The sequence below is a fragment of the Giraffa tippelskirchi genome, chromosome 13, assembly GCF_054371585.1.
Source record: "Giraffa tippelskirchi isolate mGirTip1 chromosome 13, T2T-mGirTip1v1.2.pri, whole genome shotgun sequence".
Classification (NCBI taxonomy): Eukaryota; Metazoa; Chordata; class Mammalia; order Artiodactyla; family Giraffidae; genus Giraffa; species Giraffa tippelskirchi.
The window spans coordinates 1170807-1196311 of record NC_137287.1 but is presented as its reverse complement, the minus strand read 5'-3'; the positions used below and the strand labels follow the sequence as shown (position 1 = coordinate 1196311).

General features: G+C 60.1%; 1 protein-coding gene across 25 annotated transcripts in view; it reads left to right on the top strand.

Annotated features, from left to right (window-relative positions):
• Window positions 1–25505, top strand: part of MAD1L1 (mitotic arrest deficient 1 like 1) — a 283031-nt gene that overhangs the window by 132126 nt on the left and 125400 nt on the right. For 11 of the 25 annotated variants that reach the window (XM_081552522.1, XM_081552509.1, XM_081552518.1 and 8 more), the window contains 3 exons: window positions 5150–5290; window positions 12678–12734; window positions 25401–25489. In XM_081552522.1, coding sequence (XP_081408648.1) covers window positions 5150–5290; window positions 12678–12734; window positions 25401–25489 — 287 coding nt within the window. Of the gene's footprint in view, window positions 1–5149; window positions 5291–11213; window positions 11464–11726; window positions 11913–12505; window positions 12596–12677; window positions 12735–25400; window positions 25490–25505 lie in introns of those variants that run through there. The other 14 variants (XM_081552512.1, XM_081552510.1, XM_081552521.1 and 11 more) reach the window with 6 other exon arrangements.

The following is a 25505-nucleotide window of genomic DNA, read 5'->3' as shown; positions in this document are numbered from 1 at the left end:
CCCATGTTTGCAGTTCGTTGTGCCTCCCGGGGCCGGGTCGGGGGGACACCCACTCCTGAGTTGATGGGCTGCTTGGGGATCCGCTTTGGTGAAGCCCCTTACAGATTCACTGCCCTCCCTTTTTTTTTCTTTCTGGCCTTTTTCTTCCTGATTTGTGAGAATTCTTTGTGTATTCTGGATCCTAGCCTTTTATCAAGTATTAGTTTGCAAATATCTCCTCCTAGCCTTCACTCTAACTTAGCGGAGCTCTTAATCTTAACAAGGTGTACTCTTGGGGATGTGAAAGTTCCGTTACAGTTACCACTTTTTGTGCATTCTCTGCTTAAGAAAGCTTTGCTTGCCCCAGGACACTGAGGTGTCTTTTCATAGTATTTTCTTTAACGTTTTGCTTTTTCACACATAGCTTCACAACACAAAGCTTTATCGTATTTGGCAAGCTTGGTTTTCTGCCCACAGGAATGTTCAGTTGACTCGACAGCATTTATGGAGAAGATGGTCCTTTCGCGCTCCTTACGTGAAACTACTTGCCCCTCTCTGCGGGGCTGTTCCTGCCCCTCTCTCGCGCGGGAACCACACTGCCGTGACCCCTGAGCCCGCGGTCTGGTAGGGAGCCCACCCTCCTTGCCAGCCGACTGCCCGGGCCGACCGCCGCCCTCCGCGTCTCCATGTCGAGCTTACAGCTCAGCCCGTCAGCTTCCGCCGATAAACCTGCCGAGGTTTTACTGGGGATACAGCGATTACCTAACACCTTTATAACATTAAATCTTCTGATCCCTGAACGTGTTTATTTGTCTCCGCATTTTTAGGTCATTAATTTCTCTCAGTAATGTTTGCAAAGTTTTCTGGGTAGACATCTCATCTCGTAGGGTTTTTGTTTTTTTTTATAATGATGATGTTATAAATGACATCTTTTCCAGGATTTCCTCTTGGAACTCTTTTTGCCAGCATGTAGAAATGTAATTGAACGTTGGGTGTTGACTTTGATCCAGCAACATGACTAAGCTTACTTGTTTTAATAATTCACTTGTAAATTTTATTGGGTTTTCCACCTTCGAGGTTGTGTCAGCTGCTATTAGTAGTTTTCCGTTTCCTTCTGATCTTCGCGCCTTATCCCGCTGCTCAGGATCCCCGGTGCTGGTTGTAGCAGGACCGTCAATAAGTCAATAACGCTGCTCCCGTTTCAGTCCCTCCCCCCTCCCCCGTCACAGCCGATGACTTAGTGCGGGAATCTGTCCGATCAAAGAGGGTCCCATTTCTTCCTCGTCTGCTAAGGGGGCTTTTCCATCCTATTATTTTAATCCTGAATAGCTGTTGAATTTTAATCAGATGCTTTTACTGCATATATTGAGCCGATCATGATTTTTTTCTTTATTCGGTTAATTTGGAGAATTTAATTAATTGGTTTTCAAATGTTAAAGCAAAACTGCATTCCAGGAATTAAACAAACTTGTCTGTGGATTGTCCTGTGTAAGTAATGCTTTATTTGGTTTGCTAATAAGCAGTTCAGGGATTTTGCATCTGTGTTTATGAGAGATCTTGACAGTTTTTATTTCTTACAAAGTTTCCTTAGCAGATTTTGGTGTCATGGTTTTCTGGCTTTATAAAATGCGTTAGAAGGTTCTCCTTTCCCTTCTTTGTAAGAGTTTGTGTGAGGTTGGTGACATTTCTTTCTTTAAAGTTTGGTGGAGTTCACCAAGAAAGGCGTCCAGACCTGGAGTTTTTGTGTTGGGAAGATTCTGTGTTGGGGCTTTGATTTCTTTTAATAGCTTTGGAACTATTCAGATTTTCTTTTTCTTCTTGATTCAGTGGTGATAAGCCTTAAAAAAAAAAAAAAAGGATTGTCTGTTTTATCTAAAATTTTAAGTTTGTGTGAAGTTCAGTGTATCTTGTTAGATTTTAAAATGTTTCTGTGGTCTGTTAGTCTTCCTTTTCTGTCTCATCATTTGGTTATTTAATCTCTCTCTCGAACTATCTCATCAAGGTCCATCAATTTTATTAATCATTTGGATGAACCAGCTTTTGGTATTGTTGATTCTATACTCCGTGTATTCTATTTCATTAATTCCTATTTCTATATTTACCATTACCTTTCTTTGGTTCAATGTTCTTGTTCTGACTTTCTCAGTGGTACGTAGTTGACTGGTTTTATCTTTCTCTTCTAATATATTCATTTAAGGATGTAAATTTAGATGCAGAGTTCAGCGTTGATATATTGTATTTTTCCTGTTTAGTTCAAAATACTTACCAGTTTCCACTGTGACTGCCTTTATACGTATCTGTTACCACCGGCATCTCTACACGTCCATGGGACCCTTTTCCTTCTTCCGGAAGGAAATCCTTTAGTATTTCCCCTTGGTGTGGCTGTGTGCTGAGGAATTGCCTGAGCTTTTCTTGGTCTGAAATGTCCTTATTAAGCTTACTTTTCGGGGACTTTCTTGCTGGGTGCAGACTAGGTGGGCAGCCTCCTGCCTGTGCCCTGTGGCTGTCCCTTCACTGTCTGTTGACTCTCATTGACTCTGTTCAGGAATGTGCTGTCCTCTGACGCTGACCTCGCCTCCCTTTCCCATCGGAGCCGTCTGTCTGGCGTCCTCATGGTGTCCTCCAGGACTGGTCCGGGACTGCGAGGCTGGACTCTGAGCTGCCTGTTTGGAGTTGCCTCAGCCTCGTCCCCAGGTCTGCCATGGGCGTGAACCCCAATGGATGCAAGAGTCGCAGCCGCGGAGCGTGCACACCCGGTGCTGGTCCACAGGATGTGTGCAGACCCTCTGCCTGCTCACCCAGGGTCTCCTCCTCCTGTCCCGCCCGGCCAGGCCCGCTCACCCCCCAGGGCCTCCTCTGTCTGTCCTGCCTGGCCAGGCCTGCTCACCCCGCAGCAAGTTCTCTGTCTGGTCCTTGAGACCAGAGGTAACATGACTGCAACCACTGCGTCTGTTAGGAATGTGGGGCCATCAGGACCAGCTGTCCCTCTCAGACTGGAGCTCCGAGGCTGGGGGCAGAGCAGGGTCACCGCCGCTGCCTTTGCAGCTGGGCGTGGCCTCCGCTCTCCCAGCCCCTGTGGGCGCAGCAGGCCAGGCCTGGGGCTTGGGGGCCCCGGCCATCCCTGCCCCTCCCTGCACCCTCAGCTCATTTCTCCCACGAGATGCTGTGGCTGTGCTCTTTGGGTGGCACTGATCACGTGACCAGCAGGGTGGCAAGGACACACAGGGTTGTGGGGTCCCAGGGAGAGGCGCCCCCAGGAGCCTGTCTCGTCTGCACCCAGAAAAAGTCATTATCGGATCAAGCAGCCCAGTTCTCCTGACTTGGTGACTAATGACAAAACGGTTTCTGTAGAAGGTACAAACAGCAAACTTTCAATTTTATGTCTTCTTTGATAGCCTGGAGACGTAACAGAAGAGACCCGTAGTAAGAGGCGGCATTTTGGAGATTTACTGTCAATAAAGGCGACAATTACCGCTTGTTTATGAAAAGGAAGCCCTCCCGGCCCCCGGCCCCCACGTGCACCACTGCTCCGTGATGATGACTCTGTAACCAGCTCAGAACCATAAAAGTCAATGGGAAGATATAGGATTTCAATAAAATGATGACACTTGATAAACCTTCCTGTTGGAAACAAATTTTCCATGGGTTGTGACCAGTTCCAGTTGGATTTGTAACTTTAATTTCTCACTTATTGAATTTTTTGTCATCAACTAATGATGAAGTCTGTGCCGGGGTGATGGCCCAGCCAGAGGCTCGTGAGACCGCTGGGCTCCCGCGGGAGGCAGGGTGGTCCTGTGAGCCCCCAGCTTCTCCAGTCCCACCTGAGGACGCCACAGTGCCCGTGTGGGTGGGACCACTGCTGTCACTGAGCCTCGCGGGCCCCAGAAGACACCACAGTGCCCGTGTGGGTGGGATCGCTGCTGTCACTGAGCCTCGGGGGCCCCAGAGGACACCACAGTCCCCGTGTGCATGGGATCGCTGCTGTCACTGAGCCTCGGGGGCCCCGGGCCGCAGCTGGGCATTTGGCCCAGGACAGTGCCGGTCGTCCCAGCCAGCCTGCGAGAGCCGCCGATGAGGACGGAGGCTTGGGGGTGAGGAGCAGAGCTGGGACTTGGACATGGTCTCGTGGGCACCCTGTCTTCCTCCGGGTTCTGCCGGCCCAGGCGGGGGCCGCCCAGCCGTGCATCCTGCTCCCCAGCGCGGCCGGCACACCGTGGCTTCATCCACCAGAAACCCAGGCTCTCGGGCCCCACCCAGACCTGCTGGAGCTGACAGGACCTTTCACAGGAGGCGGGAGCGTCGCGCAGCGGTGCCCTTGTGAGCCTGGCTGCGCGCAGGGAGCCTGATTCTCTTTACTTATGTCGCCCGTGTGGGCCTCGTCGACGACAGCTGGGGACGCGGGCGGGAGGGCAGGCACCCGCGCCCAGCTCGCTCTGCAGCCTGATCAGGAAGCGGTCTCCCCTCCATGCTCGCCCCAGTGTCGGGCCCTCAGCGGCGGAGACCTCCTTTCCCCGAGCTAGAGCGCCTCCACTCCTGTACCCGGGGTGACTCGCGGTTTCCCAGGACTTCCCGGGTCCTCCCATCACCAGCGTCTCGAGAAGGGCCCTCCTGTCCGGCTCAGGCGCGGCGCCCGTCTCCCCCGGGCCTGGCTTCCTGGCTCGGCTGTCGGCTTCACGTCGCTGAGCGGTGACGTGACTCCTCTTGGCTTTCAGGGGTGGTCTCAGGACCGTGTGATCAGTGTGTCCCAGGAAACCTGAGCTGCGTCTTGACTGGGCACCATCTTTTGTCCCAGACACGGAGGAGGGGGCCAGGCGTGGCTGGTGCATGTTGATGCCTTGAACTGTGGCCTCTCGCGTCCCATGAGCTCCGGGGAAGGGGAGCCCCCACCCTCCCCTGTGAGTCTCTAAGCGCTGCAGGCCCGACGGTGCCGCTCAAGGCTGGGTGGTTGGCGTGTGCCCCACCCAAGGACGGCCCTTGGGCCCCCTGCCGCAGGCCGAGCTTTGCCGGGGTTTTGGAGCAGCCAGGGCCCGGCCCAGCCTTGGTCCTCTGCTGGGCTCAGGTCAGCTCGAGGTCTTGGAGAAGCCTGGCAGCAGCCCCCGGACTTGACCCCACGCAGCATTGTCTCCGATACCGCCTCGCCCCCGCCTGACCTCCGCCCTTTCGCCCACAGGAGCGGGACGGCATGCGGGCCATCCTGGGCTCCTACGACAGCGAGCTGACCCCAGCCGAGCACTCGCCCCAGCTGACCCGCCGCATGCGCGAGGCCGAGGACATGGTGCAGAAGGTACATGTGCACATCTCGGAGTTGGAGGTGAGTGCGGCGTCTGTCCTGTCCTGGGGTGGGGGGGTAGCCGCCGAGCGCAGCCTCAAGGCACGCACGGGGGGTCCGCACCCCGAGTCCCCGGCTGTGCCCCCCGAGATGCTGACGAAGAGCGATGAGGGGGGAGGGTCCACACCCCGAGTCCCCGGCTCTCTGTGTACCCCGAGCCCTCCTGTGCTCCACGCACACTCGCTCAGGTCATCGCGAGGCTGGCAGTGCTGCACCTCAGGGCTGTCCGTCCAGGCTTCCCCTGTGGTGCTGGGGGCTGTCCGTGACCTCAGAGCTCATTGGCAGCATGGTCACCGCCTCACCTTGTCCTCACAGCCCCAGGCCGGGGGCTACCCGGCCGCCTCTCAGCTCCGGCCCCCTCTCAGCTCCGGCCCCCTCTCAGCTCCGGCCCCCTTGCGCCCTGGGGCTGACTCCCCCGGTTCCCCTGAGCCTGTCGGCTTTGGGCAGAGAAGGTCCGTGACCCCCGCCCCTTCCTGTGGTCAGCAGGCCCGCGGGCGGTCCCTCCGCCTCCCCCTCTGGCTCTGCCTTCCGGGAGCTCAGGAGGTGGTGGCTGTCTCAGTGCACCCGCGTCATCGTCCTCGCCGAGGGAGCCCACGCAGCTGGTGCAGGCGCAGGGTGGGAGGCCCCGGGCAGTCCAGGGGCAGGGGAACGGCCTCCTGGCCGCGGCAGCACCCTGTCCTGTCCGCGTCGGGCCCCCAGCCCAGCCTCGTGCTCTCCTGACGCAGGTGTGGACGGCCTCCTGCCCTCCACTCAGGCCACGCTGACCCCAGGGCCGCGTTAGGACAGACGTCCCCGCCTGCGAGGCTGGGCGCTCCCGGGACCTGCCGCGTGTTCTGGACGCAGGCTCTGCTCAGTCCCCGCCTGCCCAGCAAGGCTGTCGGTGGGGGTGGACTCACCTTCCAGGTGTCCTGCCTCGCAGACCCTGCAAGGCACGGAGCCCCCCAGCCCTCTCCCGAGCCCCACGAGAGCCCCGCCTGGGCCTGAGCCGCTGTCCCTGGAGAGGATCAGGCTCAGAGGGGCTGCAGCGGGGCGTCCCGGGCAGGTGGACGGGAGGTCAGCAGGCGGGTGAAGGGTGGCTGCCCGCCTCCACCATGGGAGTCAGGCCTGGGCCCACCCTGCTGAGAGCCGTTTGCCCCCGGCGCCACCAGGTGGCAGCAGATGGAGCCGGGCGCCCTGCTCCGGGTCGGCAGGACCTGGAGGGGCCTGGAGGGCACGCAGGACAGGCTTCTGCTCAACCTGGGCGCGTCCTCCTGCTCGGCTCTTCCCCCGCATCTCAGAGCCGCCTCCTCCCTGCTCCCCCCCTCCACTGCCCCGGCCATCCGCTGACCTCTGTGCTGGGCACCGCCTCCATGGGCCCCAGAGCCCGCCTGGTAGGAGCCCCCGGGCGCTGGGGCCCCGGCAGAACAGGTGCCAAGCCGTCACCTGCGTGTCCGCTCCTGTGGCCCCTTGGAAGGGGGCGGCCCTGAGGTGTCTGACTGACCCCCTACAGGCCAGCGGCCCCACACGGACCTGGGACCCGCAGGTGGGGCTGCGTCCTGGGCTTCTGTTCTTGTTTTAGTAACAGTAACATCTCACGTCTCGGAAGCTGGAAGACCACCTGCCCTTGGAGACTTTAGAAGCTGCTCTAAGCCGCTGCCAGACGTTTGTTAGTTGAGCATCACACATTGATAGACGGTAGAAAGTTATGTGACTTTATAGAACCTGTTAGTTAGTGGTCGTTTGGAGCCTCCGGGCGAGTCCTCCGTCGCTCAGCTCTGAGCTGTGGGCACTGTTGGGGCTTCTTGGGGAAAGAGCCCCGTCCTGCATGCTGTGGGCACTGTTGGGGCTTCGGCGGGGAGGAGCCCCGTCCTGCCCGCTGTGGGCACTGTTGGGGTTTCATGGGGGAGGAGCCCCATCCTGCCCGCTGTGGGCACTGTTGGGGCTTCGGCGGGGAGGAGCCCCGTCCTGCCTGCTGTGGGCACTGTTGGGGCTTTGGCGGGGAGGAGCCCTGTCCTGACCGCTGTCTCAGGAGCTGCAGGGAGCAGCGGTGCCTGCAGAGAGAGCAGCCGCACAGCGCACCAGGCCTCGTGGTGTGGACGGAGCGAGAGCTGGTCTGGGGCGGGGAGTGCCCGGGGTCTGGCAGGCCTGGTGGCAGGTGGGGCTCCCTCTCCCTGCCCCTCCCCTCCTCGCTCTTCTCTTCTTCCTTCTTTGCTCTTCCTGTTCTCTCTCGGCTCCGTCTCCTTCTGCCTTCACCCCCCCCCCCCGTCCTCCCTCGGCTCCGTCTCCTTCTGCCTTCGCCCCCCACCCCGTCCTCTCTCGGCTCCGTCTCCCTCTGCCTTCACCAACCCCCCCCTTCCTCTGCCTCTGCTTCTCCTTGGCCTTCCTCCGGCCGGGCGCTCACCCCCAAGCTCCTGTTCCTTCTCAGCAGGCTGTGTCCGTGAAGGACCACACAGCAAGGCCTGTGGGCTGTGTGGCCACGTGCTCTTGATGCTCAGCTTGGGGGCCCTCAGTAGATGGTGGGTGAGGCTCTCTGTTAGTAAAACTTTATTGACAGAACCGGGAGTGGGCTGGATTTGGACGCAGGCTGCAGTTGTTGGCCCTCTGTCTTAGCACCTCTTTTCTGGGACCCCGAGGACCCTGCTGCTGGTGTGAGAGCCGCCAGGCCTGCTCCCTGGGGCCCGGCCAGCCCCCCCACCCCAGGTGCGGGGGACGGGGTGCTCCCCTGCTTTCACTCACTGGGCAGGAGTGGGAGCCACGGACGTGAGCACAGGGGATTTGAAAGCACGTCTGCTTCTTACAGAGCCATCCCATCTCACCCATTTAGCTTAATCAGCCGGTTCTAATGGGAAACATGTTTTGATTCTGGCAAAAACATTTCAGTGCGACACACCGGAAGTGTTGATATTGGGAGAATCCCAGTAGCCCGTGTCTGGTGCTGTTCTGCACGGCTTTTGTTTATTCCATTTAATAAAGTGGCTGCAGAAGGTGGTGGCATATATCGTGTGTCCTCTTCTGTCAACAGAGCCATAAACATGCAGCTCATGCCGCCTTGATTCGAGATATTAGCCTGAGTTGTGTCTCCAGTTTATTTAATTAAGCAGATTACCGTGCTGTGGGCTGCATGGAGGTCTGTGGAAAATCCCAGTTTCCTAACGTAGCAGTTAATTCCTGGTTCCAGCTTAGGAAAAGGTGGACACCGCTCTGCGCCTCCCGTGACTTACGCCAGGGCTTACGTCGGTGTTTTCATTATCACCTCCCGGCCTGGGGGGCTTGACCGTGGGAGGAATAGCAGCTTTTGAACCCTAGGTTGTTCACCAGGTCCAGGCTTTTTCTTACTTGTGAAAGTACGTGTTTGGTGCTCACCTTATATAAGGAGCTTGAGCTGACTCCTGTAAAAAGCGCAGCTGAAACAAACTGGAAAATCTTGAGACAGAATTCCAGGACGAGCAAGAGCTGAAGAGAATCGGCAGGGAGGAAGGAGGTGCCCGGGGGGGGGGCACGCCCGCACGCGGGCCGGCTCCTCTGGCCGCAGGGGCCCGATGGCAGGGACCAGGGTGCTGGGCCATGGCCCCGTGTTCCTTTCGTTTCCTGAGGACCCTCCGTGCTGTTTCCTGTCGTCGCTGCGCCGGTTTGCAGCCCCCACCCCCCCATGGCAGCACAGGACACACTCTCGCACACTCACTCCCTGCTGCGTTTTGCTGACGCCCCTCCTAACAGGTGCGAGGGGATCCCTCATGGCCTGTGCTTTGCATCTCCCCGACGCCGGTGGCGCTGAGCATCTTTGCGTATATCTGTTGGCCATTTTTATTCTTCTTTGGAAGAATGTTCAGATCCTTTCACCATTTTTAAATTGGTATTTTTTTAATAAATATTCAATTTTATGAGTTCCTTATATGTGTTGGATGTTGACTCCTTGTTTCATGAATCATTTACATATACTCTCCCATTCTGTAGGTTGCCCTTCCTTTTGTCTCCTTTGCTGGGCAGAAGCTTTATAGTTTAAGTTTTCCGTTTCTATCAGAAATGTCAGTGGACTGTTGATTCAGTTTACTTTAAATCTGTAGCTTGCCTTGGAACTACACACTGTTTAACAGCGTTCTTCCAATCCACGAACACAGAATATCTTTCCATTTGTTTACATCGTATCCAGTTTCTACCATCCGTGTCTTATATTTTCTAGTGTATAGTTGTTTTACCTCCTTGGTTAAACTTGTTTTTTTTTTATTAATTAATTTTCGGCTTTGCTGGGTCTTCGCTGCTGCTCGGGCTTTTTCTCTGGTTGTGGTGCGCGGGCGTCTCATCTCCGTGGCTTCTCCTGTTGCAGAGCGCGGGCTCCAGGGTGAGAGGGCTTCGGGAGCTGCGGAACGTGGGCCTCGTAGCTGCAGTTCCCAGACTCTGCAGCACAGGCTTAGTAGCCGTGGTGCTCGGGCGTATTGGATCTTCCCAGATCAGACATCTGGCTCTTGTCTCCTGCCCTGGCAGGTGGGTTCTTTACTGCTGGGCCACCGGGGAGTCCTGCTGTGTCGCTGTTTGATGCTGTTGTAAATGGAACTGTTTGGTTTCTTTGTCAGATGGTTCGTTGTTGGTGTGTAGAACCAGCTTTTGGAGGCCGGAGCTGTGCTGGGTCTTCGTTGCTGTGTGGGGACGTCCTCGTCGTGGTGAGCAGGGCTTCCCGTCGATTGCTGCGTGGGCTTCTCGGGGCAGCGTCTCGTTTCATAGCCCAGGCTCTAGGGCATGAGGCCTTCAGTAGTTGTGGCGGCAGCAGCTTGGCTGCCCCGAGGCACGTGGAATCTTTCTGCACCAGGCATCAAACCCATGCCCCCTGCATTGGCAGGCAGATTCTTGACCGCTGGACAGCCAGGGAAGCCTGCAACTTATTTTTGTGTATTGATTTCTATGTATTTACTGAATTGTTCATTAGTTCTGATGGTTTTCTAGTGAAGTTTTTAGGATTTTCTATACATTAAGACCATATCATCTGCAGTTTTACTGCTTCCTTTCCTGTTAGATGCCTTTTATTTCTTTTTCTTGTCTGATTGCTCTGGCGCAGGCTTCTAGTACTGTGTTGAATATGAACAGTCAGAGTGGGTGTCCTTGCCTTGTTCCTGATCTTAGAAGAAAAGCTTTCAGCTTTTCACTTGAATATATTAGCTGTGGGCTTTGGCACCTAATTAATTTTGTTGTGAAAAGATTAAATTTTATCAAATGTTTTCTCTGCCTCTGTTGAGATGCTTATGTTATTTTTATTCATTCTGTTGATGTGGTGCTTCACTTTGACTGATCTGTGGATATTGAGCCACCCTTGCATTCCATGGGTAAATCCCACGTGATCATGGTGTACCATCTGCGTAACATGCTGTTGAGTTCAGTTTGCTAGTATTTTGCTGAGGACTTTTACATCTGTGTTCATCGGGGTTATTGGCAGTTGTTTCATTTTGGTTTGTTCTTTTGGCATCCTTGTCTGGCTTTGATGCCAGTAATGCTGGCCTTGCAAAATGAATTTGAATGTGTTCCCTTCTCTTTGATTTTTTGAAAGAGTTCAAGGGGATTGGTATTAATACTTTTTTAAAATGTTTGGTAAAATTCACCAGTGAAGCCACGTAACCTGGGTGTTTCCTTGTAGGGAGGGTTTGTTTGTTTGTTTACATTAATTCTTCTTGTTATTGGTCTGCTCAGATCTTTTTTTTTTTAAAGGTTTTTCCTGATTGTATGTTTCTAGGAGTTTGTTTTTTACATTGTTCAGTTTTCTGGTGTAGAATGTCGATCACAGCAGTTCTTCAGTCTTGGTGTTTTATGGCATCCTTTGTGATGCCTTTGTGATGCCTTTGTGATGCCTTTGTGATGCCTTTGTGATGCCTTTGTGATGCCTTTGTGATGTCTTGCTTTCATCTCTGATTTTATTTACTTGAGCTTTATCTTTTTCCTTAGTTCAGCTAGAAGTTGTTGGTTTTGTTTATCTGTTAGAAAGGCAGCTCCTAGTTTTGTTGACCTTTTCCGTCTGGCCCCTGGGTGGTTGTCTGAACCTGCGTTCTCTGAGGGGATAACCGCTGAAACCTCCTTCCCTTCGAGACGCCCTCCGCTGGGACCGCTCTTCCAGGTCAAGCAACCTTGGGGCTGGTCTCTGGTCTGGCCTCCCGCCGGCGGTGATGTCGGTGATGTCTCAGAGGCGGGGGCTGGTGAGGAGAGAGCTCTGGGGGCGGGGGCTGGAGCCTGGTGCTCGTTGGGGGTCGTGTGGCCCTGCCCCTCGTCCTGCAGCCCCTGTCTCCCCAAGGGGCCCTGCCCCTCCCCTCCTGCGCGTCCAGCCCCCGGAGCCCTGCCCTGGCCGCGGGCATGTGAGGACGGGAGCCGGTGCGGTGGGGGCCCACCTCCTGCGTTTCCATCCCTCAGACCTGAGTTCTGGGGGGCCTGCCCACTGATGCCAGGAAACCGCTGTTTGCAGGGTTTAGCTGAGAAGGGAGGGTCCACCTGGCGCCTCTGGCTTCGTTCTGCCCCCACCCCCAGCAGCGCTCCCGGAGCCTGGGGGCCACGGCGGCCTGGTCCTGCCCCCTCGGTTCCGCTGGAGGCCGTCCTGACTTCTCGCCTCGCCCCTGGGCTGCTCTGAGGAAGGGCTGCAGCCCGAGTGCTGGTGAGGGGCTTCTCCGCCGCCACCTCCCCCCCGCCCAGCCTCCGTGCTGCCGGGCTTTGTCGGAGGCCTTTCCCCCCCCAGCCGAGGGCCCGCGGCACCCTTAGGATCTCCAGCGCGGGCGGATGCCATGGGGTGCATCCACTCGGCCCTCCCTGGGGCCTGTGACAGGCTGTCTGATCGCCTGCAGCGATGGTGCGCGTCCTGCTTAGAATCCCCCGCTTTTTGTAGCAGAACCGCCTCCCTTTCTCCCTAATTTGTCCTCCAGAGTGCTGGTGCCTGTATATTTTAAAGCTACTTTCTCACTGAAGTCTGACGCACGCACACACACACATGCACACATATCGCTGTCAGCTTGATGAGTATCACCCAGGCGGAGCCCCCCGGGGCCCCCGTTACCTGGCACTCCAGGCCCCCGGAAAGATGGAGGGGCCCCTGCCAGCCCTTGGCGGCCCCACGCTGTGCCCCGTCCCCCCGCCCCGTCCTGTCACCTCCGCGAATGCCGTGCTGGTTGGTGTCTGCCTCCTTGTGCATGGCCGGTCCCCTGGCCTCTCACCGGGGCACTGAAATGCCACCCCAACGTCTCTCTCCTTCAGGCAGCTGCTCGGGGATGGCCTCGGCGAGCTGTTATGTTACCACTGCCCCTCCTTCCAAACGGGAGATTCGGGGCCCCCAGGCAGCGGCCGGTGAGCAGAGACGGGAGCGGTGTGGTCCCTTGTGCTCTGGGAGGAGAAAGCCCCCTGACCCTGTTTCTGTCTTGTCTTGAAGGCTCAGCTGTCGCAGGCACTGGAGGAGCTGGGAGGCCAGAAGCAAAGAGCGGACATGGTGAGTCCTGAGGCCGCGCCTGGTGGAGGGCTTTGTGGCCAAGGGGAGTCCAGGGCCCTGCGGGCACAGCCGCGGGGCCCTTGACCGTCGTCCTCATCAGAGATGGGGCTACCAGCGGGGGGGGGGTCGAGTCCAGACGCCCCCCAGGCAGGGTCTGCGGGCTCCCCGCCTGCTCCAGGCTGGGGTCCAGAGTGCCGCCTGCCTCAGGCCATGCTGCCCAGCAACGCGGACCCCACCCAAACCCCGCAGGGCTCCCCTCGCTGTGTGTGCAGACTGTGTGCCGGGCCCTGCAGCCTCACACGTCCCCTTCGTTTCTCTGCTGCCCTGGCTGCGGGCCGACTTCTAACGTCAGACCACGTCCTCCCTGCCGTCCTCGCGACCGGGAGCCCTCGCCTGGGCACATGCAGACGCGGCCCCATGACCGCTGGCCCTCGGCGCCCATGGGAGACGGACAGCGTGGCCGCAAGTGTCCTTGTCCAGTGCAAACTGTGAGCCGCTCTGGTGCCTGGTCTGGCCGCTTGGAGGACGACACCCCGGGGCACAGGCAGTGGGCAGGGGTTTGGCACATGTTGTCTGGTCGTCCTGCGCAGGCCGTTCCTGCACTGGGCGGGGCGCCGGGAGCTGCTGTGGGTTCCTCTCTCGGTGTTGGCGCCGCCGGTGGGGCAGATGCAAGTGGGAGTGAGGCGTCCTTGCACTTACCTTGTGCCCCGCGGGCAGCCCCCCAGCTGTCGCCACCACTGCTGACCCTGACTGTCGGGAGGGCTCCGCCGTGGGAGCACAGGGGATGTGGCGGGCGGGCCAGGCGGGGAGTCGGGGGTGGGGAGGCAAGGGGCATCAGGGAGCTGGGCTCCGAGGAGGACGCGGCGTCACGCAGGGCCCGGCGCCCTGCACGTTTACCCACCGGGGTGGGCGTTGGTGCTGACCCCGCCTGGCTTCTCCAGTTCAGATGTCTGTCCCAGGGTTGGGAGCAGCCTCGCCTGGGGTGGAGGCCATGGGAGAGGCCGGGACAGCCTGGGGCCTACGAGAGCACTTCCTGGGGAGCCAGAGGGCACGTGTGGACCCTCGGAAGCCACTGACCGCGGCCTCCAGGAGTTGGGAGGGTGGGCTCTGGTGACAGGGGCGGGGCTCCCTGGGGCCTCCCCACCTTCCTATCCTTGTCCTTGTCCACCGACCTTGACTCTGGGGCCGCCAGGGGCGGGGTGGGGCGTCCTTGAAGACCGAAGGCCCCTCCTGCACGGCATCCTCGCTGGGCTGGGGAGTACCCGAGGGCACAGTTGCCCTGATGAGCGGGAGGAAACGGAGATGAAGCCGCCCACAGCACCACAGAGGCGAGGAAGCCTTGGGGCTGCTGTCTCGGCCCCATGGATGGGAGGCTGTAGGGCTGTGTGCTTCCTCCTACTTTCAGCTCATGCAATTTCTGCTCCTCCTGTGAAGCCTCCATGGGCTTTGAAGTCCCTCCTCCAGACCAGTTACAGTGGAGCTTGTTGGGGGCAGGTGGCCAGGCAGGCGTGTTATTGCATGTCTCCTGGGACAAGTCTGGTGTCAGCCATGGTGGAGAGCCTCCTCAGCGCCAGCCCTCCTCTGGCCACTGGGGGACCTTTGCGGGCCACTTTTCATGAGGCACCTTTTCCCAGTGGTCCTGACCCTGCAGAGCGGCCGGAGTGCGCGGCCCGGCTCTCATCTGAGCCTAGAAGTGCGGTGCTGCTGGCCCCCGCGTGCACGCCCGGGGCGCTGCGGGTTCTTCGCGCCGGTCCTCCCAGGCTTGTTGTTGGGCCTGGGCTGTCGCCGTCCCTCGGACGGGCTTTGAATCTCCGCCTGTGATTGGCCTGTCGTCAGCTTGTTTTCGGTTGTTTATTTCATGTCTCTCTTCTCTTTCCTCATTAGAGGGAAACTGAGAAATGGCAGTGCCCAGGGCCCAGAGCCTGTGCTCTCCCTCCAGACCGGGTCCAGAGGGCCCTGCAGCCCCCGAGGACACAGGCTGGTGCCCGTGGGCCAGTCCTCAGGGAGCGGGACCCTCCAGGGAATGCTTGCGTTTGGTTACAGGGGGCTTTCTGCTGATGTGAACCCCCGAGGGGTGGAGGAGTAAGGAACAGGAGGGGGCAGTAACCAGAGCTGAGGCTCGGCAGCCACAGTCAGCCCGCCCTCGCGCGCCAGTGCCGAGGGCCTTGGTGAGGCCGGTGTGTTGCTGTCGCCAAGAGGGCGGGGCTCCTCTGGGTCTGGGCGGCGAGCAGCCTGCGTCCAAGGGCCCTGACTGCACCCCGGGCCCCCCGTCCAGGATGGCTCCTGCTCCTGCTCTCCCAGCCCCAGCTCCCTGACTGCTGCTCTCTGGCCCAAAGTCAGCTCACTAGGCAAGAAGAGACGTTTAAAAAAAAAAAAAAGTAAGCATCTTTAGCTAATTGCAGATGACAACACAAAGACAGTTTGACTTTGTGTTAATAATTAGCAAATTCATGCCAATTAGTATGTGTGAGTACCATTCATGTTTTTTTCCTTTAAATGCAATTAATATCCCAACGAAAGACGTCCCACACTTAGTTGTGTCTCTGACACGCCTCGCCCTGACTAGGTTGGGCGGGCTGTGGCTGGAGAGGAGGTTTGGGTTCTAACTGTCATGGTGCTGTCACTTGACAGCCTCACGGAGTGGGCTGGACACCTGTGCTCAAGCTCTGGGCACTCGGCCCCCGCGGCCCTGGGCACTGTCCCTGTGGGCATCACAGCCCGCCTCCCAGGGCTCCTCCCAGAAGCACCGCGTCCAGACGGGGAGTGAGCACGGGCGGCCTGGCGACCCCCTTCCCCTCCCACCGCCCTCCTCCTCCGCGCCGTCTCCAAGCGGGCTTGGTGGTCCAGGCTGTGAGCGTCCAGGCTTCGCATGCCGCCCAGTGACACGTGCTTTGCAGCGGCCTCTGTTGCCTGTGGACAGCGCAGCCAGGAAGGCTCCGGGGACTCGCGGGCCTCCGGGGCTTTCCCCGCACAGGAGCACCAGTGGCACTCTCCCTGACTCCTGGGGCTCGAGCACAGGTCACACGGGTGGTGGGACATGGTTCGTAGCCCTGCCAGGCGGTGCCCACCCCCACGGACCTTGCTGATGCTGCGTCATTGTCGACCACAGCGCCCAGGCCGGTGAATCACCGGGAGGGGGGTGGCCTCCATTGTTCAACACTGGCACCATCGCCCGCCTGCGCCCCCACCCGAACGTCCGGCCTTATCACAGTCCTCCAGCGGAGCCAGCTGCCTTCCTGTAAATTATTAAAAGCACCTCCTGGTTCTGACTGGTGGTGAGTCATTTCACGTTCTGGATCTGTCCTGCTGCGACTGGAAGACGTCTGTCCCAGGCCGGCGTGTCGGTCGGGCCTGTTGGTGGAGGTGACCACGGAGATCAGGAGGAGCAGGCCTCCCCAGCCCTGGGGCCCTTCCCTGAGCCTCAGCGCCCGCTCATCACCCAGACACCCGCCACCGCCTCAGCGCCGGGAGAGAGACGCTGCTTCCTCAGGAGCCTGGCCCGGAGGCCTGAGTCCACGTGTGCAGGCCCACGCCGCTTAGGCATGTGTAGGTCGAGCCAGAAAGTGATTGAACCTGTGGCCTTGCGAGGCCCCTGCGTCTCTGAGGCCCAGGCTGTGAAGCCAGGGCCAGGGGCCGGGGTCTTGCTGGTCTGGGCCTGGCAGAGCGCCCCCCGCCTGCACGAGCGCAGCTGGAGCCGCTCTCACACCGGACGCAGCGCAACCTTGGATCCTTTTTTTCTCTGCGCTCTTAGCCGTTCTCCCGTCTTCTGCCCCAAGTGAGCCCTGGCGCTCGCTCGCCGGGTTTCGGGGGGCCCTCCTGCTGGACTCCAGCTGGCAGACAGGTTCCCCTGGGAGGCAGCGGCTCCCTGCAGGTCAGTGCTGTGAGAGCTCTCTCTCTTAGCAAACATGCTGACTCAAGAAATGGCCTTCCAGGGCGAAGTGCAGCCTGGACACATTCTCCAGTGGGGCTTCTTTTTATCCGAGGCGACGGTGTGTCCCAGCCCAGGTCAGCCGCTGGCTGAGCCGTTGGTGGCCGCCTGTGGTCTGTTGCACCTCGTGTGTCCCCCAGGCTGAGGTGGAACGACAAGGGGGTTGTTCCAGACCCTCCCAGGACGCAGCACCCCCCCCCCCCAAGACCTTCCTGGGTGCTCGATGGGTCCAGGCTGAGCAGGCCCCTCAGCCAGGGTCCCCTCTGATCTCAGCGTGCTCTCGTCTCCAGGAGGCCTGGGGCCCTGCCCGGTGGGGCTCCGGCGGGGAGGCAGCGGCCTGGACCTCTGCGATGAGGGCCCTGGGTGGGCAGCTTTGGAAGCCCGGGCCCTCGGCCCCGTCATGACCGTCTGTGGGGCTGGACAGAGGCCGGGCTCCTGTGCCGAGACGTGTGTGACCTCCCTCACACTGGCGCTCACCAGCGGCCACGGTAGTTAGCCTTGCTGTTGGGGGAGGGGGAGTGCATCCTCGCCCCCACACCAGTTATTGCTTTGTGGGATTGGGTACCGCCCCAGCGAATTAAACTGAAGTTCACGGTCTCTGTCTAAAGGTCGTGCAGTACTAGCAAGCTCACCTTGAGGACCATTTGTGCCCAGTCTCCTCGCGGAGAGGGAGGGGCCGTGTCACCAGCAGGCCCAGGGCGGGGCAGTGCTCAGCTGGAGTGGTGATGCCTGCTGGGTGCCTGCCTGGCACCCGCGGACCCGGAGACGCCAGCCTGGCTGCAGGGAGCAGGCCTGGTCTCTATCGTCCTTCCTCGTGTTCGGTCCTCAGCCCCAGGGGCCAGTCGGTTTGCTGGGTCCTCAGGCGCCCCTCCTCCCTACCCCCCGTCCCCCCGCGGGCTCTGGCTTCTAGGCCTCCCCACGCTCCTGCCTCTGCCCCTCTCCTGGCTTGTGCCACGTCCTGGACGCTCCCAGACCGTGAGCTGGGCCGGCCTCGGGGCCCAGCTCTCTGGGATCCTGCGCGCTGCTGCCCGCTGGTCAGTGTTTGTTCCTGGGGAGGCTTAGCCCCGCCCCAGGCCCTCCATCTGTGACAGAAGCACCCTCTCCAGCTCTGGTGGGAGGAGGCGCAGAGGGCAGGGCCACCCCCCAGGCTCTGGGCCTCGGGGAGACGCTGGGCCAGTTGGAGAGGCACAGGGGCTCTGCACTCAGTGACCCATCTCTCTGTCCCGGGCTGGAGCTCGGGGCGAGGCGCAGGCGGGTCTCCAGGGACCGGCTTGGAGCTGGAGTTGCAGGCAGTCCCTGCCAAACAGCCCAGCCGCCTGGGGTCCTGTCCCTCCCCAAGTCCCTCCAGAAAGGTCTGTCCTGGCCCTGCTCTTCCCCAACCTCCCTGGAGGGTCAGGCCCCTCTTCCAGAAGGTACTGGGCACTGTGTTGCTTTAGAGTCGCCCCCAGCAGAAACTTAACTACCAGTGACCGAGACCAGAACTGAGGACCCCTTGCCCTTCCTGTGTTCGGGTTTCTGTGCTCTGTGCCTTGGCCCCCCGGGTCTGCTGCGTGCTGCCCCTCCTCTGTCGGGACCTCTCCCGGCACGCCCGCTCTGACCTCCCCTGGAGCCGCCTGTGACCCGATCCTGCTGCAGAGGAGGTGGAGTTGGCTGCAGGGGCCGCTGTGGCAGGCGTCCTGAGCAGCAGGAAGGCTGTCGCCTCGGCCGGCCTGGGGGCTTCGCAGGTGCTGTCCCCGGGGTCTTCCCCAGGGATGGCGCTGAGCGGGAGGCTGAGTCCTGCCCTGGCGGTTTCACCAGGCCCCCAGGCGAGGCTGGCTTTCGAGACCCAGCACCCTCAGGTAGCACGGGCTTCCCTGGTGGTCCCCTGGCTGAGAACCTCCTTGCAGTGCAGGAAACACGAGTTCCATCCTGGTCTGGGGAGATCTCACAGGCCGTGGAGCCACTCAGCCCGAGCGCCACAACTGCGGAGCCTGCGCTCTCGAGCCCGGAGCTGCAGCTGCTGAGCCCTTGCTCCCTGGAGCGCGTGCCCCATGACAAGAAAAGCCTCTAAGTGAGAAGCCCACGCTCCGCAACGGGACAGCAGCCCTCGATCGCCGCCACTGGAGAAAGCCCGCACACACCAGTCAAGACCCGGCACAGCCAAAAATGAAAAATAAAATTTTTAAAAACTTAAAAAAAATCAAATAGAACTACAACAAATAGCTTTCCTCTGATTACACTGTGATGAAATTTGAATTTAAGAGCACAACCAAAAAAAGAAATAGCACCTAATTCTTGAAAGAAAAAAAGTAATAGAACAAGAGACTCTGTCTTCACTCTTGGGTCATAAAATTGAGAAGATAGTCTTAATGGGAACTCTTCCCTTCAGAGCCTGTGGGAAACAGCCAGACCAGCGCTGAGAAGAAAAATCAAAGGTTTAAATATTTATGTTATTGAACAAGAAAGAGTGAATATATATGGATTAAACACCCAGTCCAAGAACTTGGAAAAGGAAGACAGAATTAACCTTAGTAAAGGAAAAGTAGGAATTTGTAAAGATCAAAGCAGAAGTTAATGAGAAAGTGAAAAATGGTAGAAATAACAAATAAATCCAAATGCCTGTGCTTTGAAAACAAATAAGTAAAACATATTAATTATTCACAATCCTAGTAAAAAATTAATAGAAAGCATCACCACCCAAGCTAAGAAATAAGAGTAGTTAGCTTGGAGTTGCTGACTGGCCTAGGGCAGGTGAGGAGAGCATGTCCTGGGCGCCAAAGGCCCTGGTCTGACCTGGACGAGGCTCCCCGGGTGTGGCCTCGCAGAGCTGTGGAGCTGGACGCACAGGGTGTGCACTGCCTGCACACACGCTTCCCCTCAGCGGTGAGGACAGCTGAAAACACGCGCCAGAGACAACCCTGGAGAGAATCATGAGGTCTACGTGAGTCCTGTGAAAAGTTAGGAATTATGTCACAACTCTGTTTAAAGTGAAAACCTGGATGAGATGAATCATTTTCTATGAAAATATAACCTATGAATACTGGCTCCAGAAGAGAGAGAAATTTCAAACAGACCAGTTACTACCAGCCTGTAAAAATAACAGCCACTCTGTCGCCCCACCAGCAAAACGGGAGACAGAAAGGCATCAGACTGAGTGTGAGTCCCAGGGAAATCCGCCTGCAGGTCCAGCGCTGCCCACACCACTCGGGCTGCCCAGGACACAGGGGAGGGGAGCTTGGGTCGTACGGATGCCAACTGCCTGCGCCACGTGCGTCCACACGTGTCGGGACTGACCTGCGCAGGCGCTCGGAGGTGCCGCGTGCGTCCACGCGTGTCGGGACGGGACGTGAACAGGAGCTCAGAGACGCTGTGTACGTCCACGCGTGTCGGGACTGACGTGCGCAGGCGCTCGGAGGTGCCGCGTGCGTCCACGCGTGTCGGGACGGGACGTGAACAGGAGCTCAGAGACGCCGTGTACGTCCACACATGTTGAGACTGACATGCACAGGCGCTCAGAGGTGCCGCGTGCGTCCACGCGTGTCGGGACGGGACGTGAACAGGAGCTCAGAGACGCCACGTGCGTCCACACGTGTCGGGACTGACGTGAGCAGGCGCTCGGAGGTGCTGCGTGCATCCACACGTGTCGGGACAGGACGTGTGCAGGGCTTCCCCAGGACAGGCTGCCACTCCGACCCTGGGCTGTCTAGCTCACAGGACGTCCGCTCCATATTTGCTAAAAACCCGCTTGACAAAGTCCAACAGTCAATCTTAAGATCCCCTAATAACATACGGGTAATTTCTCAGCATGAATGTATTCATTTCAAGTGAAAACTGACACACTGTAAATAGGAGGATGCTAGATTAGTTCCACCGAAGCCACAAAGCACTCAGCAGTGTCCGGTACTAGAACCATACCTTGGTATTCTGGAGATCGCAGTGGTCACTGCTGGACAGGAAGAGACGCAGGACCGGTGCTGGGGAGGAGCAGGGACTCGGCCGGGGCGAGACGATCGGCCAGCAGGCCTCACAGCCCACCTGAGACCCCCGAGGGGGTGGGCGGCAGAGCCTGTGTCTGCAGAGACGAGTCAGACGACGAGGAAAATCCTCCCTCTGACTCCAGCAGCAGGAAGAGGTGGGCAGACGCAGGAGCCGCGGGTCCTGAAGGACAAGCCGGCTCCGCCCACGGCCGAGCCCTGGGACATGTGGCTTCACCCTCTGCAAGCCCCAGGTTCCTGAGAACAGGCGGTTTGGGTTCTTTTTTTAAAATACGGGGTGGGCAGGGTGGGGGAGAGAGAGGGCCCCAGGATTCTTGTTGACAGGATGTCAGAAGCTGACCTGGTTACAGACAGGAAGCCGTGCGTGCCCCTGGTGGGTGAGGAGCCTTTCTGTGTGGAAGCGAGGATGGCTGGGCCCCGACCTGAAGCCCAGCAGGACCTGTGGGGCCTTCCTGGGTCCCCGCCTCTCGTCTGTGAAAGACCTTTACCTCCCAGGCTGTCCCCCAGTTCCAAAGAGCAAGTTTAATCAGAAAAGTAAGAAGTCGCAGAAACAAGGAAACAGTCAAGTGAGACAGAACAGTAATGAGTTTAGCTCTAGAACGAAGTCCAGGACCTTCCGTTCCTCCTCGAGGCAGGAGGTAACTTCCTGGCCCGTGTGCTTGCCTGTCTTGCAGACACTAAGACCCCCGCCAGCTTGGAGACGTTTACTGGGTGCTGACCCCCCACATGTGGGCCCAGGACCAGTTGGATCCAGAAGGTTGATGGTGTTGACGCCCAAAATACCCCCCAGTTACCTCCCCACAGCAGAGCAGAAGAATGCCCGCGGGCCGCTCAGACACCCACAACCCTCGCCCCGATCTTGTCTTTCCATGCCCTCCCTGAAAGCCGCTGGGGGCTCGGGGCCTTTGTCTCAAGCAGCCCGAGCTCCTCGCCTGCCCAGGCCGGGCGCCTGCAGTGAACACTTGCGGTCACCATGGCCTGTGAGCGACTGGCTGCCATGCGTCGTGCGGTGACCACCCCGGGGCCATCGTGACGTTGGGTGGGGCTGCAGGTGGACGTGCGGCTCTGAGGACTCGGCCCGCAGCGTTGGCTCATGCCCAGGGGGCCGGCGTGTCTGAGCCACCGGACGGGAAGCGGGTCAGACGTTGGTCGGCAGGAGGGCGGCCGTTCGGGGCGGTTCCAGGAGCCGCGATGGTGAACCGGGCGCTCTGTGTGCTGACCTGGAAATGCCTCCAAATGGACTACGTGAAAAAGATTAACATACAGAACGAGGCGTAGGAAATCTTCCATTTTTATAGACAATAAATACATCTTAAAGAAGGGAAGAACATCAGCCTTTTAGCTGGTAAACGCATGAGCCGAGCCTGGGGGCTGGGGGCCGCGGGCTGGTAGAGGAGCCTGGAGAGAGGCTTCTCCACTTCACCCGTCTGAGTGCAATTCCTGAGGCTGCAGAGCGCCCGCAGGTTCCAGGACCTGGCACAGGGCTGTGGGTCTCCAGGAGAGACCACCACCGTGCCCTGCTGCCAGATCAGCCCCCACCTGCGCGGGACAGGGACCAACCCTGACTGGACTGCCGGGCCCACATCCCCCCAGGGGAGATTCTTCCTGGTCCAGGGAACTTTGTGTCCGCTGGGCTGTCTGATCATGACCGTGAAGGCGGACACAGTGAGGAAGGGGGCTCCTAGGTGACCAACACTGGCCGCCAGGTAGGAGGTGCGGATGGCATCAGAGAGGAGGGACTGGACACTCGGGGCTGGCGGCACACGGACAGCTGGGTCCCCAGGAGGAGGTTTGTCCGAGCCTCCAGCTTCTGAGCAGAGGTCTGGGGGCCTCTGGACACGCCTGGTTTCTGCTCTGATCGTGACGCCACGTGGCCCAGGCGTCACTGGTGCCAGTCAGTGAATCGGGCCATCGCCCTGACGAAGGGGCCACGCCGAGGGCAGCTGCTACCTCTGGTGGGGGGTGGGCATGCAGCCAGTGCGGCAGGTGCTGGGCCATGTCCTTCAGCGCCGGGAGAGGCGGAGGAGTTGGGTGTGGGCCCGCGTGTAACTCGGTTCCGCCGAGGCTGTGCTGGGAGCTGGTCCCCAGGGTGCTTGTGCTTGGCCTGCTCCGGCGGGCTGGCCTGTTTAGCAGTAGGGTCTCCTCCAGGGACCTGACAGCCGATTGGGGCGTCTCAAGACTGGGTGTTTGGGACCCAGGAATCCCCCAAGTCAGGAGTGGCCTGGAGGGCTCGGTTCAGGAGGAAGTGCGGCAGGCATCAGCCCGGCCACAAACCCCGCCTCGGGGACACCGCCTCACTCCCAGCCGGGGCCTGCGGCTGGCGTGGACCCCGCGAGGAGCCTTCCCGGCATCCCCTGCCCCCTTGGGGGCTCAGTGGGGAACTAAATGGGGTTAAGGTCCTCCCTGGGCGTCAGGACAGCCAGACCCGCAGGAGTCTCTAGGTGGGGCAGCGGGCCAGGAACCGCTGAGCTGGGTGACGGTGATGCGCCCGGGGGGTCGGCTGGGGAACGGCCGGAGGCCAGTGTGGGGACAGTGGTCCTGCAGCTGCCGGGCCTGGGGCATCCTCCCGCCCGCCGTGTCTCATCGGGGCCCTTGGAGCCAGGGCAGCTCTGGCCGAGCACTCTGCCCACAGCCGGGCTCCGCCCCACCCCGTCCCTGTCCCCCTCCGGTCCGCGGCTATGTCTCCCTGCTCTTCTCCAGCCACGTCATGCCCCCCGCCCCCGCCACCACGTGTTGCAGCAGCTCATTTTCTCGTTCCCTTCCGGACGGTCTGTGTGACTTGACATCCTGTAGAGGACGCTGACGTCCAAAATAAATAATGGATCAGGCCTATTAGAACCGATCAAAGCGCTGCAGCGCTGGAATACGTTCTTTCCGGCTGCTGGGTCTGCTTTCCCCAGATTCTGACGTTTCCACTCAACGTGCCCGTGTGACTATGTCTCCCTCCATGGCCGTTGTGGAGACGAGAACTAAAACACAGAAGCTGTGTCTGTGGGAGGCCTGGCGGCAGGCCCAGGGAGGAGGGTCTCCTCGCCTGCCCCCCACGGGGAAGTGGCTGCGCCCCTGGGCTCCTGGTGTCCCTGGTCCAGGCTGCCCTCTCGCCCGCGCCTCCCCTGGTCCAGGCTGCCCTCTCGCCCGTCTCTCCCCTGGTCCAGGCTGACCTCTCGCCCGTCTCTCCCCTGGTCCAGGCTGACCTCTCGCCCGCGCCTCCCCTGGTCCAGGCTGCCCTCTCGCCCGCGCCTCCCCTGGTCCAGGCTGCCCTCTCGCCCGCGTCTCCCCTGGTCCAGGCTGACCTCTCGCCCGCGCCTCCCCTGGTCCAGGCTGCCCTCTCGCCCGCGTCTCCCCTGGTCCAGGCTGACCTCTCGCCCGCGTCTCCCCTGGTCCAGGCTGACCTCTCGCCCGTCTCTCCCCTGGTCCAGGCTGACCTCTCGCCCGTCTCTCCCCTGGTCCAGGCTGCCCTCTCGCCCGTCTCTCCCCGGTCCAGGCTGCCCTCTCGCCCGCGCCTCCCCTGGTCCAGGCTGCCCTCTCGCCCGCGCCTCCCCTGGTCCAGGCTGCCCTCTCGCCCGCGCCTCCCCTGGTCCAGGCTGCCCTCTCGCCCGCGTCTCCCCTGGTCCAGGCTGACCTCTCGCCCGCGTCTCCCCTGGTCCAGGCTGACCTCTCGCCCGTCTCTCCCCTGGTCCAGGCTGACCTCTCGCCCGTCTCTCCCCTGGTCCAGGCTGCCCTCTCGCCCGCGCCTCCCCTGGTCCAGGCTGCCCTCTCGCCCGTCTCTCCCCGGTCCAGGCTGACCTCTCGCCCGCGTCTCCCCTGGTCCAGGCTGCCCTCTCGCCCGTCTCTCCCCTGGTCCAGGCTGCCCTCTCGCCCGCGTCTCCCCTGGTCCAGGCTGACCTCTCGCCCGCGTCTCCCCTGGTCCAGGCTGCCCTCTCGCCCGTCTCTCCCCTGGTCCAGGCTGACCTCTCGCCCGCGTCTCCCCTGGTCCAGGCTGACCTCTCGCCCGCGTCTCCCCTGGTCCAGGCTGCCCTCTCGCCCGCGTCTCCCCTGGTCCAGGCTGACCTCTCGCCCGCGTCTCCCCTGGTCCAGGCTGCCCTCTCGCCCGTCTCTCCCCTGGTCCAGGCTGACCTCTCGCCCGCGTCTCCCCTGGTCCAGGCTGACCTCTCGCCCGCGTCTCCCCTGGTCCAGGCTGCCCTCTCGCCCGTCTCTCCCCTGGTCCAGGCTGACCTCTCGCCCGCGCCTCCCCTGGTCCAGGCTGCCCTCTCGCCCGTCTCTCCCCTGGTCCAGGCTGCCCTCTCGCCCGTCTCTCCCCTGGTCCAGGCTGACCTCTCGCCCGTCTCTCCCCTGGTCCAGGCTGACCTCTCGCCCGCGCCTCCCCTGATCCAGGCTGCCCTCTCGCCCGTCTCTCCCCTGATCCAGGCTGCCCTCTCGCCCGTCTCTCCCCTGGTCCAGGCTGACCTCTCGCCCGCGCCTCCCCTGGTCCAGGCTGACCTCTCGCCCGTCTCTCCCCGGTCCAGGCTGACCTCTCGCCCGCGTCTCCCCTGGTCCAGGCTGCCCTCTTGCCCGTCTCTCCCCTGGTCCAGGCTGACCTCTCGCCCACGCCTCCTCTGGTCCAGGCTGACCTCTTGCCCGTGCCTCCCCTGGTCCAGGCTGACCTGTCACCCACGCCTCCCCTGGTCCAGGCTGACCTCTCGCCTGTGCCTCCCCTGGTCCAGGCTGACCTCTCGCCCGCGTCTCCCGTGGTCCAGGCTGACCTCTCGCCCTGTCTCCTCACAGCTGGAGATGGAGCTGAAGATACTGAAGTCGCAGGCGGGCCCAGCCGAGCAGAGCTTCCTGTTCTCCAGGGAGGAGGTGAGCTCGCTCAGGTATGTCCTGCCCTGT